A 19,481-nucleotide genomic window follows, 5' to 3' on the forward strand; every position below is an offset into this window, starting at 1 on the left:
TATGCAGGGGCGGCTAAATCTGCCCTGCATAAACTACAGATGGTCCAAAATTCGGCAGCGAGGCTGGTCCTTGATTGGCCAAGAAACTCCTCGGCCTCAGCCGCGCTAGATACGCTTCACTGGCTCCCTATCCAGAAGCGCATCCTGTTTAAAGTCCTTATGATTACTTTCAGTGCCTTTCACAAGCAGGGACCACGATATCTGTATAATAAATTCAACAGATATCACCCTTCACGAGAACTTAGGTCAACAGCTGCAAATCTGATGGCAGTCCCTAAATTTAGACTGGCACCAAAAGGAGGATAAACCTTGGCAGTCATAGGCACCAAGGCATGGAACAAACTGCCTCACCAACTTCGAGCAATCACCTCCGAACAGAATTTTACAAAATCCCTTTAAACCTGGATCTACAGCTTATCGGATTTAGTCTGTAAAACACTCGTCTAAATTATCTTTTATGTGTGGGAACAGTAAACTTCACCATCTCTCAGGCACGGAGTCAAAGCGCCATGATGCTCCCTGGAGTGACCGTGCGCTATAAAAATCACTCTCATATCATATCATATTATATCATAGTAACCAACGAATCCTGCATTTTCTTGGACTTCCCTCGAATTCAGGAAAGACTGGCCATGCATACATACATACATATCACGTAAATGCACGAGTCATTGGAAAATTTTGATTATCAATATGGCTAAGCAAATTTCGGAAGTGATGCAAGTAGAAACAGTAGTGAAATATCAATATGAAAACTAACGTTTAATTAAGAAAAAATAAAAAGACTTTACACAGTAAAAAGAATATTTCCCAAAATTACCAAATTAATGAAAGACGTCCAGAAATTCAAACACTATACTAGATACCATTATTTTACAGATATTACTCCAGACCCCAGCTTGCAGGACCAAAAAGAAGAGGGGGTAGGCAAATGAAACACCATTGAAGTGAATATTAGTGATAGGGAAGGGTAAAGTTCAACTTATTTTCTATATTCAGATTCTTTATTTTGTGTCCAAGTGCTTCCAAACAGAAGGGATCAATCAAAGGGAGGGCTAAAGACATTTTTAGAAAAAGGAAGACACAAGAATGGAGTAAAGAACACAGGATAAAACGTACAACCACCAGAACATTGGGCATAGATTCCCCCAGAACAACAGGGATATTCCCAGGACATATTGTTTGGGGACAAGGACAAGTTTTCGTGTTTATTTTGTCCGTGGGATAAGTGGTCCCAACCCCTGCAGCACAAACCCTTTAGCAGCCAGTTTACAGTACCACATTATGGTTCAGGGAAGGGCATTTTCTGCAGTAAAGGCAATACTTGGGTTCATATGTTAACCCCTCCCATGCTCATGACGGAGCCGCTTACCATGGCATATGATTCAGATTCCATTGATTTTCTGGACCTCACATTCAAAGCTGAGAATGGCCTTTTATACACAGATCTTTATCGTAAGCCTATGGAAAGAAATACGCTCTTGAGGTATGAGTCTCACCACCCAAGGAACCTGAGGGACAACTTGCCTTATGGACAATACCTAAGGCTAAGAAGGAATTGTTACCAGAGAAAGGACTTCTTCCGTGAGGCAGAGGACCTAACCATGAGGCTAAGAAAACGTGGCTATCCATCAGGATTACTCAAACGCGCAAAAAAACGGGCATGGTATCAACCACGGGAGCAGCTACTGGAAGTAAAAGAAAGAACAGAAGAAACAAGGGGCATTGTCTGCGTGACCACATACAATATAAGAAGTGCGGAGATCAAAAAGATTATCAAAAGATATTGGAATCTTGTGGCAACAGAGCTACAAACGGAAGAACAACCACTTCGCATTCAGAAGAGGAAAAAACATTAAAGACACTGTGATCAGGGCATTTCTAGAACCCCCCATACAACCGGACTTGAGAAGTATGCTGAGCCTACCACCAGTGGTTGGGCACCACAAGTGTGGGAGCTGTAAAGCTTGTGATCTGTGTCAGGAAGGATCCAGTTTTACCTACAACTCTAAAGTACATAGACTACCCCACTTTACAAACTGCAACAGCACCCACGTCATATATACCATCACTTGTCCTTGTGGGTTGCTGTACGTTGGGCAAACGATGCAAAAAGTTAAGACTAGAATCTTACAAAACATGAGCAGACTGAGATGTAACACAACTGGGGCCCCACTCGTAGAACACTACAATACCCACAGACACAAACCAAATGAATTGGAATGGAGGGTGGTAGAAAAAATAACCACAGGTGCAAGAGGGGGGTCGATCTCAAAGGCAATGAACTATAAGGAATGCAGATGGATACACTCTCTAAATAGCGTACAACAAGGGTTGAATGAGAGAGAGGAAACAGCGAGGCAGATGGGGCAACTGTAAAATGTTTAACAACTAGAAAATGTTTAACAATATGACCACGAGCTATCTGTATAACCAAAAACATTGCGGGCTCATATGTATGATATGATTTTCACATTATGATTTTGAACTATTTGTATAACTTTATCATGTAATCTAAACCAATGATAGTAATGTTGCCAGTGATTTTGAGTTATCAGTACAATGGTTTCAATATAATTTTGTGATCAGAAACGTTTGACTATTGTCATACTGCCCTTTCCTTCCTTCCTATTTATAAAATAAACCCAGCCTGGTTTAGCAAAACCAGAACATACGGCATGTTCCACATGGATATGTGGTTACAAGGATCTTGTTTTAAACGGGCCGATACGCGCGGTAGTAAGTCGCCTAGCAACACAACTAGACACATTTCCAGGCGCCATGACGTCATAGAGAGGCGGGACTTGAGACACGCATGCAACGTATCCTAGCGACGAGGCAACGTCCTCGAGGGATCAACCAAGCCAGCTCGGCGGTTCCGCGTCTGTAAGCTGTACTATTACGGACGTTTAATAAAACAGAATCCCGACATGGAAAGCGACCGTTTACTACGGGTGAGTTTATTGCCAATACAGAACGAGTTGAGTGCTCAGTTCGGAAACCCGAAAAAATGTTTATTGCTAAGGCATTGACCAAGGTGGGTTTCCTTTTAAATCCACAGATCGCCACAATTAATTGAAGGACGATCTGCATACGACAGACGGGATCATTCACTAAAATACGTTTTTCTTTATGGTGAGTCCCAAGTTACTTGTTTTTCATGTTCACTTGAAATGGAACAATCTCTGTATCTATGAAAGACGCTTCTTATTTAGATAACAAGATCGTAAGCGATCCAAGTTTGAAGCGCTGAGAGCCATATAATTTGCATGTCTACAACGCTTGAGACACGGTTTCTCTTTTAAATCTATAGATCGCCAAAATTAATTGAAGGACGATCTGCACACGACAGAGGGAATCATTTATTGAGAAATACCCCTCCTCAATGGTGAGTCCGAATTTAATTGAATCTCTGGTCCAAATTAAAATGAAATAACCCCAGAACCACGGAAAGACATTAACCGTATATATGATATAGTTGGGAGCGTTCTGAGTATGAAATGCTGAGAACAATGAAATTGTATGTGTACAGTACTTGAGACACGGTTTAATGCATAAACATTAACCGACCAGCATGTTTCAATTCGCAGATCATCTACTAGAAACTAATAGATGGTCTGGGTACCACTACTTAAACGCACTGGAATAAGATACGTCTTTTAAATCTAATCACCGGAGGCTCATATTTGAATGCTACTGTGGTGAGTCAAATTATATATGTACCCTATGCATGTGATAATCGGAGAAGGAGTACATAAGTGACATTCCTGATAAATTCTATCATGTTACGCAGATTCGTCGTCCGAGAATGAGATCAACGTAGATCCATGTTGTCCAAATAATTAAGGGAACAGAGGTGAGTGTCTTAATAATTAGTCACTCCCAGAACATTTTAGCCCAAATTTTAAACCCCTTTTAAATTCTGTGCAGAATCCAACCTGATGGCTTTCCATCTAAATTCATAGGTGCAACATTACTACCTTCCCCCGTCCTGAAGAAGACCCGCCAGAGACCCACAATTAAGGCGTCAACAGGGTCGAAACGTCGACGAAAAACTTTGAGGACCAGCCAACAGAATCCAACACCAGAGCCAATTAATATGGCACGCTGGATCAATAACCATTAAGTTATAGACTGGCCCCCGTGATTTCCAAAGAATTCCTTCCTCTCCCATATCCTTCACTCATGTGTATATAATTCACGTATCACTATGTCACTTAGTCACAATGTTTTCATGATATGTCACTTTTTCACCTAAATGAATGTGCCGTAATGTGTGATTAATTATTATGTATAACTGAAGGGTCTCAATGAAAACTCAGTGAAAACCAAGTCCTGAATGAAAAACAACTCCATGATTAAAACGTTTATTTGACCCTTTTCTGTTTGGATTTGCACTTTATAAATTGGTTTAACAGTCATAAGAAGTAACAGAATTACGTCTGAATACAGGTCAAAACAGGTGTACATACTTTGAAGGAATCGGGTTCAAACCCGACAGAACCATTGTTGATATCTACACCGTCATGAGCATCGGCTGAGCTGTGCTCATGGCGGAGCGGTTCCGTCATGGCCCTGCCGCCGCGCCTGCGCAGCGCGTTTTATTGAGCGCGCGGGGCCATGACGGAACCGCTCCGTCATGAGCACAGCGCAACCGCGGCTGGTGACGGAGCGGCTCCGTCACGAGCATGCGAGCGCCGCTCGGCCCCCCCCCCCCTCCCCAGCGCTGCATCGGAATTGCCGCCGCAGCGAAGGGGTTAAAGCTGTTCGAATTTATGGAGCGCTCAAGGGAAATGTTGTAAGCTTGGACAGCACAACTGACAGTGGCTCCAGTATAAAAACGTGCACACATGTTAGTAAAGTTTAACAATATGAGGATAAATACAATGCTCCCAGAATGCTCTCTAATTAGATGCAAGTATCTGCAGAAGCATGAAAACAAGATTGATAATACAGTGCTTTCAAAACAAAATGTTCACAAAAGAAATGCAGCTAGAAAAAAATGTTTTTCTAAACTACTGTGAAATTGTAGATAACATTTCTTTGAGGCATCTTTTAGTAAAATGTGTTGATGCAAGTATTTCCCAAAATTATCCATAATGGTAAATCAGTGCACCCAGTTTCAACAAGATAATGGGAAACATGAAAATAAACAAGCATGGGCAAAGCCAATAGGTCTGACATTGGTGGTCAGTCTTTTACTTTAGTCAATGTGTGTCTTGTTTTGATATGGTTTTTGTAAAACCTTGTGGGAGCTGCCGGGCACTCACCATTATAACATTGGAAAAAAGCAATAATATGTTTTGGTCTCAAAAAGCACACACTGTCAAAGTAGTCCCTGGCACTGAACAAATCTACTTTGCGTGCAGATTTGCTCCTTGGGAAAGAGCTGAGGCCAGTCAAAGGATAGAGATAGAGAATTTTAATAAAAACAAATGGTCTTGGTTAACTCCAGACCTAATTAGGTGTCCAATTCTTAGAGAAAGTCACAAAATGGCATTCAATGTTTATGTCCTTGCATTAGTGCAGATTTATGGCTTTTATGATTTCACAAGAATTTACAGAAGTAGGTCAGGAATTCGTACTCCTGCAAAATATCTGTGAACTGCTTTTTAGCACGAGCAACTATGCAAGAGTAGATTTGCTCATGCGAAAATCTGTGTATGTGTTTAGAAGTTCACTTTCCCTACAACCACTCTTCCCCCCCCAACCCTGAAAGAAGTTTTACTTCTGCCCTTGTCAGGAATACATTTCAGACCTTTCTCAGTATCAGAAAAGATTAAAGAGCTGGCGAAAACTCATAACATATGCAAGTTATTATGTTTGCAGAGACTCCAAAGGGCATTTCAACTCTGGAACTATTGCTTAAAGCTACCTACAGCCCCTGCATGCAGATCTGTGAAAAGGTGGCAAAATAAGGAAATTGCTAGAATTCAAACCCTACTATACTAAGCCCTGGCATAATCAAAAAGCCTTTTATCAGAGGTTTTATATAATGAGATTGCTGCCATAATTTGTCAGTGCACTACGGAGCATTTTTTATTACAGGACAAGTAGATTTATGAAGCAACCTGTCCCAACTCAATATTTTCTTCAAATCCACAACCCTGAAGATGCTGCATAACAGTACAACAAAGGAACAATTAGAGGTAAACCTCAGTGGACTAGTAACTGATAAACAAATGGGCCACATCAATAAAGGATTAGGTTTTGTGTCAACCCAAAACCAAGAAATATTTGATATTAGAAAGGAGCTCAACGAATTCTTTAGAAACAATATGACAGAGGTTTTTCTTTGAAGGGCAAATAACATCAATACCGACAAATTATAGGGTTGAAAAATATGTCGATTTTTACACCACTCCCTTATATGATCCACCAGAAACTATAACATTTGAAAATGTTATACTAAGAGACATACCTACCACAGTCTAGAAACGCATGTTCCATTACAATTTATCCAAAAGTGAGAATGCAGTACTAAGAAACCTTAAAAATAAGAATATGGTCATAAACCCAGCAGATAAGTGAGGCGCCACAGTTATTCAATCAACAGAAACATACCAAACTAAGAGCTTGCGACCCCTATCAGATTTAGCAGGCTTTAAGAAGCTTTCATTTGATCCAACAGTAAGGTTGCAGAACAAAATCAAGTAACCTGTTACTGGAGTGAACTATCCAGACAGATTACAAAATAGGCATTAGCAAAGCCAAATGGTCTCGCATATGGGAGTTATTGGCTTTGCCATTGTGTGTATACCTTAGAAGGCTGATGAACATCAATAAGCATGCGAGTTTGTGGCAATCACAAACTTTGCACGATGCATTTCCACCAGTGATATGACCCAACATTTAGCCTCATCTTTGTCAGGAGCAAATTTTTTTTTAAGGGAAATGGGACGGGAACACTCTCATAATGACAGTGTCGGAGAATGGATTTTTTCCCCATGGAAAAAGTTAACTGTTTACAAGTGCCACTACACATTTTATAGCTATTTAGATATGTGTTGCTGTTCCCCACTTTTACACGTTTGTAAATACCGGCAAATGTGAGTACATATGTAAAGCTATAAATATCAGAGCATGTTAAGATTTATTTAAGTAGACTTAGCATCAGCACTGCACGACCTGAGCATCACTAACACAGTACCAGCGCAGCACCACTTCAACATCAGCACAGCACCATATCAGCAAAGCACCACCTCCGCATCAGTGCACAGCCACCGGTGCAGCCCACCCACAGCAGCAACTCAGCACTACATCAGCACATACCTCCTCCGCATCAGCAAAGCACAACCCCAGTTCAGCACCACAGCACGACTCTGCACCACCGCAACATCAGCACACCATCATCTTCTGATCAGTCAAGTCAAGTCAAGTCAAAGATTTATATAGCGCGCTACATACCCGGAGGGTCTCAAGGCGCTTGAAGGGTGGGGAATTACTTATCGAATATCCAAGTTTTAAGTTGCTTTCTGAATGCCAGGTGGTTCTGAGTGAGACGAAGGTGAGTGGGGAGTGAGTTCCAGAATTTAGCTGCGAGGTAGGAGAAGGATCTACCTCCCATGGTGGTTTTATTGATGCGAGGTAAGGTAGCAAGCGCTTGGTTGGAGGATCGTAGTTGGCGGGAGGGGGTGTAGGAGGAAAGTCGTGTGTTGAGGCATTCGGGTCCAAGTTCGTAAAGTGCTTTATGTGCGTGGGTTAGGAGGCGGAAAGTAATCCTCTTATTGACGGGGAGCCAGTGGAGGTTTTTCAGGTGACTAGAGATGTGGTCTTTACGTGGGATGTCTAGTATGAGTCTGGCTGATGCGTTCTGGATGCGTTGGAGTTTTTTCTGGAGTTTTGCAGTGATACCGGCGTATAGGGTGTTTCCGTAGTCCAGGCGGCTGGTGACCAGTGCATGGGTGACCGTTTTTCTGGTTTCGGTGGGGATCCAGCTAAATGTTTTTTTGAGCATGCGAAGAATGTTGAAGCAAGATGATGACACGGCGTTGACTTGTCTGTTCATAGAGAGTGAGGAGTCCAGGATGACGCCCAGGTCCCGTGCGTGGTCCGTCGGGATGGGTGCTTTTCCAAGGGCTTCTGGCCACCAAGAGTCATCCCAGGCGGAGGGGGAGGTACCTAAGATAAGGACTTCTGTTTTGTCTGAGTTAAGTTTCAGACGGCTGTGCTTCATCCACTCGGCTACATCTTTCATTCCTTCATGTAGGTTGGTTTTGGCGGTGTTAGGGTCTTTGGTGAGTGAAAGGATCAGTTGAGTGTCATCTGCGTAGGAGATGATGTTGAGGTTGTGTTGGCGTGCGATGGTCGCGAGGGGGCTCATGTATACGTTGAAGAGGGTGGGACTGAGTGAGGACCCTTGTGGTACGCCGCAGATGACTTCAGTGGCCTCTGAGTGGAATGGTGGGAGGCGTACTCTCTGGGTTCTTCCGGTGAGGAACGAGGTGATCCATTCCAGTGCTTTTCCTTGGATTCCGATGTTTCTGAGGCGCTGTAGAAGGGTGCTATGGCAGACTGTGTCGAAGGCTGCGGAGAGGTCGAGGAGGATGAGGGCGACTGTGTCTCCATTGTCCAGTAGAGTTCGAATGTTGTCTGTTGCTGCGATGAGGGCGGTCTCTGTGCTGTGTTTGGCTCGGAAGCCGGACTGTGAGGAGTCGAGGGATTTGTTGGTTTCGAGGAAGGAGGCGAGCTGGTTGTTGACAGCTTTCTCGATGACTTTGGCCGGGAATGGGAGGAGCGAGATGGGGCAGTAGTTTTTGAGTTCGGTGGGGTCAGCTGTGGGTTTTTTCAGAAGGGCGCTGAGTTCGGCGTGTTTCCAGCTTTCTGGGAAGGTGCCGGATTTGAGGGAGCAGTTGATGACGTCTCTGAGGTGTGGTGCTATGATGGAGTCTGCTTTGTTGAAGATGTGGTGAGGGCAAGGGTGTGAGGGGGATCCTGAGTGGATGGAGTTCATCAGGCGAATGGTGTTCTCAGTGGAGATTGGGTTCCAGTCATTAAGGATGTTCAAGGGGGGTGAAGGTCCTGCAGAAGGTTCGGTGGGTTGGTCTCCGGGTCGGTTGTCGAAGCTGTTGTGGATGTCTGCGATTTTGTTGTGGAAGAATGAGGCTAGGGAGTCGCAGAGGGCTTGAGAGGGGGTGATGTCGTTGGAGTTGGCTGAGGGGTTGGTAAATTCTTTGACGATGTTGAATAATTCCTTGCTGTTGTGGGCGTTGTTGTCTAGTCGGTCTTTGAATGCGGCTTTCTTGGCAGATCGGATTAGTTGGTGGTGTATGCGGGTGGCATTTTTGAAGGCGTCCCTGGTGCTGGTGTTTGGGTCTTTTTTCCAGGGCTTCTCGAGGGAGCGACAGAGTTTCTTAGATTTCTTAAGATCATCGTTGAACCAGGAGGCGTTTTTGCTGCCTAGTTTGATTTGACGTTTTTTCAGAGGTGCTATGATGTCGGCGCTGTTGGATAGCCATTGGGTGAGGTTAATGGCTGCTTGGTCGGGGTTTGAGGAGTGGGCAGGGGGGTTTTGAAGAAGCGATGAGGAGATCTGGTCGATGGTGATTTTGTTCCAGTTTCTTCGCAGAGTGGGTTGAGGATGGTTGGGAGTTGTGGTCTTATTGTAGGTAAAGTGTACGCAGCTGTGGTCCGTCCAATGGAGAATAGTGGTGTGACTGAAGGAGACATGTTTGCTGGAAGTGAAGATAGGGTCGAGTGTGTGACCTGCGATGTGGGTGGGCGTAGTGACAAGTTGTTTGAGTCCGAGGTTGGCGAGATTGTCCAAAAGGGAGGTGGCGTTGCTGTCATTGCTCTTTTCCAGGTGAAAGTTGAGGTCTCCCAGTAGAATGTATTCCTCTGAAGGGAGGGCGTGTGGGGTGATAAAGTCAGTGATAACGTCGCTGAATTGTGCACGGGGTCCTGGAGGTCGGTAGAGGAGTGTGCCTCTGAGTGTGGTCTTGGGGTCGGTGTGGATCTGGAAGTGAAGATGTTCGGCGCGGTAAACATCACTTACAACGCATTTTTTACAACGCACTACCATTACATCGCAACCATTACAACGCAAACCATTACAACGCATTGCGCTGGGGGGCGCTCTAGGATAGGGAATATATTTAATTTACTATCCAACACCTTCCCTGCTATCCACGGGGACTGGAGTTGGAATAGTAAATTAAATAATTCACTATCCAGCGCCTAAAAGCATTATGCGTTGTAATGGACTGCGTGGTAAAAACCGCGTTGTAAAGGCATGCGATGTAAAAGCATGCGTTGTAGTGACACCAATCCGTTCGGCGCTGGCAATGTTGACGTCTGAGCTGGTTGAGATGCGGATGGAGTTCTTATGGACGATAGCAATGCCTCCTCCTGTTTGGTCGGTGCAGTCCTTACGGATGATCTTGTAGCCTTCCGGGATGGCAATGGTGATGTCTGGGGCTGATGAGGCGTTCATCCATGTTTCTGTTAGGAAGGCGACGTCGGGAGAAATGGAGTCTAGTAGGTTCCAGAGGTCGATGGCGTGTCTGTGGACTGAGCGGGTGTTGAGCAGGATGCATTTTAGGTGGTTGGAGTCAGATATCTGTTGTGCGTTCGTGGATGAGGAGTTTATCTTGGTGTCGTCGAACTTGCAGGAGTAGCATGTGAAGGGTCCATGGGTGTGTCCGGGAGCGGCTTGGGCGCAGTTGGGGAGTCGGCCGGGGTTAAGGGCTAGGAGGGTGGAGGCGTCGTATGTAATGCGGGAGGGCTGGGCATTGCATGGACCAGGGGGTCTGGTGCTGGGCGCGGCCTTGGCGAGGACTGGCGTAGACGGGCTTACCTTTGGCGCACCTTCGGCGCGCGATCGCTGCGCGTAGGTCCTACTGACATAAGTTGGGAAGTGGAGGGGGGCGGAGCGTGGGAGGGTGAGCTGGGAGGCGTTAGCGAAGGGGGAGGGACGGGCTGCAGGCACAACAAAATGGTGGGCTCACAAACAACAGGACGCTATGCGAGGGCAATGTAAATACACATCAACAAATGCGAGGACTCAAAACAGCAGCGCTATGCACACAGGTAAGCAATAAATATTGTAAAGCCTGAAATGGTCAACTACAGTAAACAGCGCAATGCACGTAGGACCAAATATCTGCAATTAACTACGCAAATGCGGAGCGCTACGCTGGAAACTGGGCGCTTAATCAGGAATGAGAATGCCAATTAGAAATGATAATGCCAGTGGATAGTCAGCGCTACGATACCACAGTGGCGCTTGTAGGTCGGGAGGTGGGCAGGAGCAACCGCTTCACGTGGAGTTCAGCTGGTCACAGGGGCTCCTCAGCCGAGTTGTTCCTAGTACTTCGTGGGTGGGAGGGTGAGCTGGGAGGCGTTAGCGAAGGGGGAGGGACGGGCTGCAGGCACAACAAAATGGTGGGCTCACAAACAACAACAGGACGCTATGCGAGGGCAATGTAAATACACATCAACAAATGCGAGGACTCAAAACAGCAGCGCTATGCACACAGGTCAGCAATAAATATTGTAAAGCCTGAAATGGTCAACTACAGTAAACAGCGCAATGCACGTAGGACCAAATATCTGCAATTAACTAGGCAAATGCGGAGCGCTACGCTGGAAACTGGGCGCTTAATCAGGAATGAGAATGCCAATTAGACAACACCAGCACAGCACCAACTCAGAATCAGCACAGCACCACCTAAGGGCACTACCATCAGCACAACACCAGTGCAGCACCACCTCTGCATCAGTGCATCACCACCATTGCAACAACACCTCAGCATCAGCGCACCACAACAGCATCACTAAGCACCACCTCAGCACCAGCGCCTCTTCTTAGTATCCCTCAACAACTCCACAGTACCACCTCTTCATCAGTGCACCACCACCCGCTCAGCACCAATTCAGCATTAGCGCAGCAACACCTGCGTACCAGCGCAGCACCAACTCTGCATCGCTCAGCACTACCTGAGCACCAAGCACAACTCTATCTGGGCACCACCAAAGCATCACACAGCACCACCTGAGCACCACCTCTGCACAAGTACACCACAACATCAGCATCACTCAGCCACAGCAATATCTCTGCACCACCTCATCAGTGCACCACCACCAGTGCAGGTCCAACTCAGCACCAGAGCAGCATCACCACACCATCTCAGCATCAGCACTGCACCACCTCCACATCAGTGCACTACCACCAGAGCTTCCCTACTTCAGCACCAGCGCAGCCCCACCACAGCACAAATTTAGCAATAACGCAGCAGCACTTCAGCATCTGTACAGCACCACCTCAACACAGCACTAACTCAGCACCAACATCACTCAGCAGCACCTCAGCATCACTTGGCACCACATCAGCAGCACCTCAGTATCAGCTGAATAGCACCACATCAGCAAAGCACCACATCCTCATATGTGCACTGCCACTAGTGCAGTACCAGCCCAATCTCAACATCAGCACAGCACCACCTCAGCACAGCTCCACCTTGGCATCAGCACAGCACCACCTTCGCATTAGTGCGCCACTACCAGCGCAGGCCCTCCTCAGCACTAAGGCAGCACCACCTCTGCATCAGCGCATCACCTCAGCACAACACCATCTCAGAATCACTCAGCCCCACCTCAGCACCAGAGCCGCACCACCACCTCAGCATCACTCAGCACTGCCTCAGCATCACTCAGCTCTGCCCTAGCATCAGCACAGCACCATCTCAGCATCAGGACAGCACCACCTCCTCATCAGTACATCACCTCAACAACAGCACAGCACCACCTCAAAGGCAACTCAGCCAAACTCAGAACCACTTCAGAATCTACACATCACCTACTGCACATTACCACCTGAGTACCAGCAGCACTCTGCACCACCCCTGAATCACTTGACACCACCCCAGCATCACCAGGCACCACCTCAGAATCACTCAATACCACCTGAGAACCAGCACAGCACCACAACCTCAGCATGACTTGGCACTGCCACAGCATCACTCAACACATCTCATCATCAGCACAGCACAACTTCAGCACAGCACCAACTCCACGTCAGTGCACCCCCACCAGTGCAGGACCCTCTCATCACCTGTGCAGCAGCCCCACCTCAACATCAGCATAGCACCATCTTGGCATTAGCACAGCACCACCTCCGCATCAGTGCACTATCCCCAGTGTAGCCCCACTGTGAAGTAGTGTGGCTCACTGGTTAGAGGCGGCAGACCCGAGAGCAGAGGACGGCCCGGGACCAGGGTTCGATTCCCGGCAGGTTTCTGGACCAGGGTCAGCGGACTCGATAATTCTCTCGCCTCGGTGCCTACTCTGATCAGCGATCACACTCTGCAACTCTGGGCATTAGCTTGCCTCATCTTCACTAACGGCCCCACCAGACCGCCGGGGATGCCTGGTCTCACCCTGGAGATAGCCAATAAGGGACCATCTCTCAGGGAAGCCAGGAAGGGTTTTGCAGCGGTCGAAGCACCTTGGGACCCTCCGGGTAAGTAGTGCGCTATATAAATGCCTATACATTACATTACATTACATACATACATTACATTACATTACACTTCAGCACCAGCGCAGCCCCACTTCAGCACCAGCGCAGCCCCACTTCAGCACCAGCGCAGCCCCACTTCAGCACCAGCGCAGTCCCACTTCAGCACCAGCGCAGTCCCACTTCAGCACCAGCGCAGTCCCACTTCAGCACCAGCGCAGTCCCACTTCAGCACCAGCGCAGTCCCACTTCAGCACCAGCGCAGTCCCACTTCAGCACCAGCGCAGTCCCACTTCAGCACCAGCGCAGTCCCACTTCAGCACCAGCGCAGTCCCACTTCAGCACCAGCGCAGCGCCACCAAGCACCACAGCATAACTCAGCACCACCTCAGTATCACTCAGCATCACCTCAGCATTACCTAAATATCACTCAGCGCCACCCGAGCATCACTCAGCGCCACCCGAGCATCACTCAGAGCCACCCGAGCATCACTCAGAGCCACCCGAGCATCACTCAGAGCCACCCGAGCATCACTCAGAGCCACCCGAGCATCACTCAGAGCCACCCGAGCATCACTCAGAGCCACCCGAGCATCACTCAGAGCCACCCGAGCATCACTCAGAGCCACCCGAGCATCACTCAGAGCCACCCGAGCATCACTCAGAGCCACCCGAGCATCACTCAGAGCACCACCCGAGCATCACTCAGCACCACCCGAGCATCACTCAGCACCACCCGAGCATCACTCAGCACCACCCGAGCATCACTCAGCACCACCCGAGCATCACTCAGCACCACCCGAGCATCACTCAGCACCACCTCAGTTGGCCTTCAGAATTTGGCATCTGTTGATTCTCCCCTAGTCTCTGGTGTTGTGATTACTATTTCCCAACCTCCACCCTCCTATTGTTTAGGTACAAGGTCTTCCAAAGAGAGACAGCCCACCTCAGACGCCATGCAGGTCTGGGGTGAGGAGCGGAAACCAGACAATGAAGCATGCCACAACTGTGGGTGAAAGTTCTGGGTTCTTCTAATGAATTCCACAGAACCAATCAGTACAGCCAAGTGGGTTTGATACGTCCACACATACAAAATAGATCCGGTCTCGCCTTGTTTTTAGTGTTAATTATATGGAGGGTGACGGACAGATCTTAACTCCCCATCACCCCTCCATTGCTGACTGACAGTTGAAATACAATGGACAAAGAGTGGGAAAATACACAGACAACTACAATGTATCAAGTTTGTCTGCCTTCTGACCTAGTTTCTTGGAAGTCATGACCAAAACAAGATACAACAAATGGTCTCAGTCTGTGTAATTGAGTTTTCCTCAAAACAGACCCAAAAATGGCAGGAAAACTACAATCTTAAATGGAAATACGTCCCAATTAAGTCATTAAAATTCACTTAGTGAGCTAAAGGCAAGTTCTTGGTGTTCAAATTAATAAAACTATCAGGGATCTGGGAATCTGTTTTCCCTGGGCACTGCTCACAGTCTCCCTACCATAACCTTTAATGCTCCAACTGGTCTAAGGTCAAACAGTGAGGCGGGGTGGCTAGATGAAGATCAACTCCCAACAAAATTCCACAACAGCTTTCTCATGCTCAGAGGCTCGTATCTCATGAACAAGGTAAAAAGTCAAAACATTCATGTTGAGAGACACATAAAAGTTTCTGTACTCGCTGGACCTGCAAGTTCACAGGCTGGCAAAGTTAAATTTCAATTTACGGTTAGTCTGAAGGAGCATCTTTTAAGGTGTGATGTCCTAGTACTTATGGTTCAATTGATAAGTAGTCACCAGTTGCAGATTCAGGACATTCCCTTTAGTCAAATGCAAGCAGTCACAATCTAGTGCGGTAAAAGGAACAAAATCCCTAGGATCCTTTCGGGGCTCTAAGACAGACATTCAGAGACCTATTTGCACCTATTAAATAGCAATTAGAGATAGAAGACAGCAGAAAGAACAATTTATTATCATTAACTGCACTTATAGTGCGCACAGCTACTCCAAGGAGAGTCCCGGCGCAATACCTACAGTACGGTTAGGCCAGAACATGCACAGTTTACTTAAATAACCATGTTTTCAGCTTCTTTTTAAATAAACCCGGAACACTTATACACAGAAAGTAAGTCAAGCGAAATAGGTTGATTGATGTACCAAAAGAATCTGGTCTGTGGCTGCTAACTCCAACCAATTCCATGTGTTACTGTTCAATTTGATCTTTTTAGGATACTGTCTATAGGCAGGTGTAGGTGGATAAGAAAACACACCATATATGCAAGTAAACTGATAGGGGAGTACAAGAAGTCAATAAGAGGACTGAAAGAAAAAAGAAGTGTAAGTGAACCCAGGAAGAGACGTGAGAGAATAAAGCCAGGCAAATGAGAAAACTAGCATAAGGACGGCTGAATTTTCCCACAGTTGGAGGAACTGGCATGCAAAAGGACAGACCAGCTGATTGTTGTGTGCACCAAAGGACAAATGTACAAAGTGCCAAACAGACTGGTGAGATGACAAACAAAAAAAGGTGGCAGGTTAAAAATCAGAGAGCACTGAGAATCAATGTATATACTAGCTAGCTAACATATAAGTATATCAATGAAAGGATAGACAAGAAAACCACCTGACAGACTGGGGGGGAGCAGCAAACAGAATAGGGAAGTGATTGACAAAGAAACAAACAGCAGAAGGACAAATCAAGGAGCACGCAAACAAACAGGCAACCGGCCAACAAAATCAATGAATGTACTGGTGCAAGGAGGAGGAGGACACCTATGGGCATACCAATGAGTGCGCTGATCCAGCAAGCAATTCCACAAAGAAGCAAGTGAAATAGATGGGCTGACGAATAAAATGACAGACTAATAGACAAATTAACCAACAGGAGTGGGTGAGACTGGTTTGCGCTGCATGGATATGGTAATATGTGGCAGGACAATCGGTGATTGGATGGGCGAATATGCAAACCAGACAGCTGGACAGATTGACATGCAGCTAAACTGATGAAAGAGCATACACGCACACGTAGGAATAAATCGATGAGTTTCTGGACTGATAGAACGAATTGCCCTCAACAGGTATTTATAGTTCGAAAGTTTGATAAATAAATTCATGAGAAGAGGAAATGGAGGACGTAAGGACAGGTGGGTGAACTGATGGTTGTGTAAACACATAATGAACCTGTGTGTTCATGGCAAGAAAGGAGGTGAAATATGTTCTTATAGGTGAGAGGATTAACGATTGGGCGGGGGCTCTGGTGGATGCGGAGATAAACCACTGGGTATGGGAAACACTGAGAAATAGATGAGGCCTCAAAGGCCGGACAATAACCGACTGGTTACGTGGGTGGATTGAAAAGTGAAAGGATGCTGGGTGAATGAGTTATTGGTGACATTGGTAGAGTAAGGAGTGAATATACTGTTTAAGGAGAAAGTAACCAAAGTGCGACTAGCTGAACGGTGAAGGGCGCACTCCCTCCTGGAGCTGCAAAACAAACATGCTGATGATAGAGGGGCCATAAATTCCTGTCATTTGTTGCTGCCCGCAGACACTCATGGGCCCTCGGCTCCTCATTGGCAGGTGGACCGCACGCCCCACTGACAGCCCCTCCCCATTGGCTGTCGCCCTCCCCCGGTTGTGATACGGTCCACTCACAATGTCTGAAGGTATCCCGTCCCTACCGAGCCGCCTGCAGCCCCCGCGCGCGCGCCGTTACCTCTCTCGAGCCCGCGAGCCCCTCGCGCCCCTGCAGCGCCCCCGGGAGACCCCGCAGCGCCGCCTCCACCACTCCGCGCCGGAGGCTGTGGCCGGGACCGCTCCTCTGTCTTGTTGTGTCTGCCTCTGGCCAGCATACGCGTCATTTCCGGTCTACAATGCGTCTATTTCCGGGTCACGTGACACACCCGAACGGATTTTTTTTGTGTGTGGTGTCAGATGGGTCTTTATTCAAAGTACACGGCGCAAATCCATTAAATAGCACCAATTGTAGACTTAGCGGCTTGTCGCCTTCCCACAAGTGCCAATGCACAAGACTAAGTAACGCTTGTCAGTACGGTTACGATTTAGAATGTTATCCTAAGTTCAAATACAACGTTGTATGCCTGTAGCTCGCCTCTCATCCAGAAACAATGGGGGAAAGGCAGTTTTTGTGAGCACCTCTTTCATTTCATCTTATTAATTTTACTTGGTTTTTGTAAATATTTTAACATGACCTGCAAGAGTGCTGTACTCGTATGTGTGTCTGTGCGTGTGTATATATATATATATATATATATATATATATATATATATATATATATATATATATATATATATATCAAACACGAGTTGCCCACAAATGAGGAGGTCACACAAGGAAGGGATTACGCACACAAACCGCTGGCAGCAGACCCTTTAGCCAGCCATCCATCCCAATGCTGTATGATTGCCAAACGCGTTTCGAGCATGTAATGCTCTTGGTCACTGGCTCTCCCCCACGAATATGCTGGAAAAAAAGTTTTCAGGTGGAACATCATTTTATTCAATTATACAGTCCCGCCCTTGTGGGCGTTGCAAAGCAGGGCATGCTGGTCTATGTAGTTTTGCCCATCGCTGCTGACTCAAAGTTCCTGTTAAACCCGATTGGGTACTGTATTGCCACAAGGAGAGTTCATATAATGTATACCCAAGTGGGCACATGGGATGAGAGTGCCGCTTCTAAGCCTGCCAATGATAATCCAGTAGCCAGGCTCCCTTCGATTCCACCTGCGCTCGGCATGTAGAGCGCTGCAGATCCGCCAACTTGAGCGGTGGGACCTTCTCGCGGCTGGGCTGCCGCTGAACATCAAACACGAGTTGCCCACAAATGAGGAGGTCACACAAGGAAGGGATCACGCACACAAACCGCTGGCAGCAGACCCTTTAGCCAGCCATCCATCCCAATGCTGTATGATTGCCAAACGCGTTTCGAGCACCTGAAAACTGTTTTTCCAGCATATTCGTGGGGGAGAGCCAGTGACCAAGAGCATTACATGCTCGAAACGCGTTTGGCAATCATACAGCATTGGGATGGATGGCTGGCTAAAGGGTCTGCTGCCAGCGGTTTGTGTGCGTGATCCCTTCCTTGTGTGACCTCCTCATTTGTGGGCAACTCGTTTTTGATATATATATATATATATATATATATATATACAGGGGCGCAACTAGGTCTTAATTTCGGGGGGGGGCTAACATGGCAGATGAAGGGGCGTGGCTAATGTAAATCAATGGGGCGGAGCTAAAATGGCAGATAATCAGGATCGGTTAATGCTCAGGTCAAGCTGAGAAAAAAATGTGGTGAATTCTGCATTTGAAACTGGACAACAATTAAAGCACACATTTTTGTTAGTCTGATGCATTGCCCCGCAAAACCCATACTCACCCTGAATCTTACAATTACCCCAGGCACACCAAAACACATACCCACGCGCAGCGGGCGCGCCGATTGTGCGCCGAAGGCGCGCCAAAGGTAAGCCCGTCTGCGCCCGTCCGCGACCGGATCGCGACCAGCGCCAGGACCCCTGGCCCCCGAACACCCCGGCCGACCCGCCAGACGTACTCCGCCGCCACCCTCATCGCACTCAACACCGGCCGACTCCCAGAATGCCATCAAGCCACTCCACGGCGCACCCACGGACCCTTCAGCTGCCACGCCTGCAAGTTCACCTGCATCCGGACCTGCCTCGCACCAGCACCCGCCAAGTCGAACGCCAGCAGCACCCACCTCAAGTGCATCCTGCTCAACACCCGCTCCGTCCACAGATACGCCATCGAACTCTGGAACCTCCTAGACGCCACAGCCCCTGACGTCGCCTTCCTCACGGAGACCTGGATGAACGCCTCTTCAGCTCCCGACATCGCCATCGCTATCCCAGAGGGATACAAGATCGTCCGGAGGGACCGCAACGCCAACCAGATGGGAGGAGGCATCGCCATCATCCACAGGAACACCATCCGTCTCACGACCAGCACCGACAACACCCTGAACACCGCCGAACACCTGCAT

At 47.3% G+C, this 19,481-nt stretch overlaps 1 protein-coding gene across 1 annotated transcript in view; it reads right to left on the reverse strand.

Annotated features, from left to right (window-relative positions):
- The window catches only part of PHC1 (polyhomeotic homolog 1), a 126,819-nt gene extending 109,490 nt beyond the window's left edge, over nucleotides 1–17,329 (reverse strand). Inside the window, exon 1 of the mRNA XM_086932989.1 lies at nucleotides 17,175–17,329. Coding sequence (XP_086789115.1) covers nucleotides 17,175–17,319 — 145 coding nt within the window. The 5' untranslated portion in view covers nucleotides 17,320–17,329. The remainder of the gene's footprint in view (nucleotides 1–17,174) is intronic.
- Nucleotides 17,330–19,481: the final 2,152 nt, after the last annotated feature.

The sequence above is a fragment of the Lissotriton vulgaris genome, chromosome 7 (genome assembly GCF_964263255.1).
Source record: "Lissotriton vulgaris chromosome 7, aLisVul1.2, whole genome shotgun sequence".
Lineage (NCBI taxonomy): Eukaryota > Metazoa > Chordata > Amphibia > Caudata > Salamandridae > Lissotriton > Lissotriton vulgaris.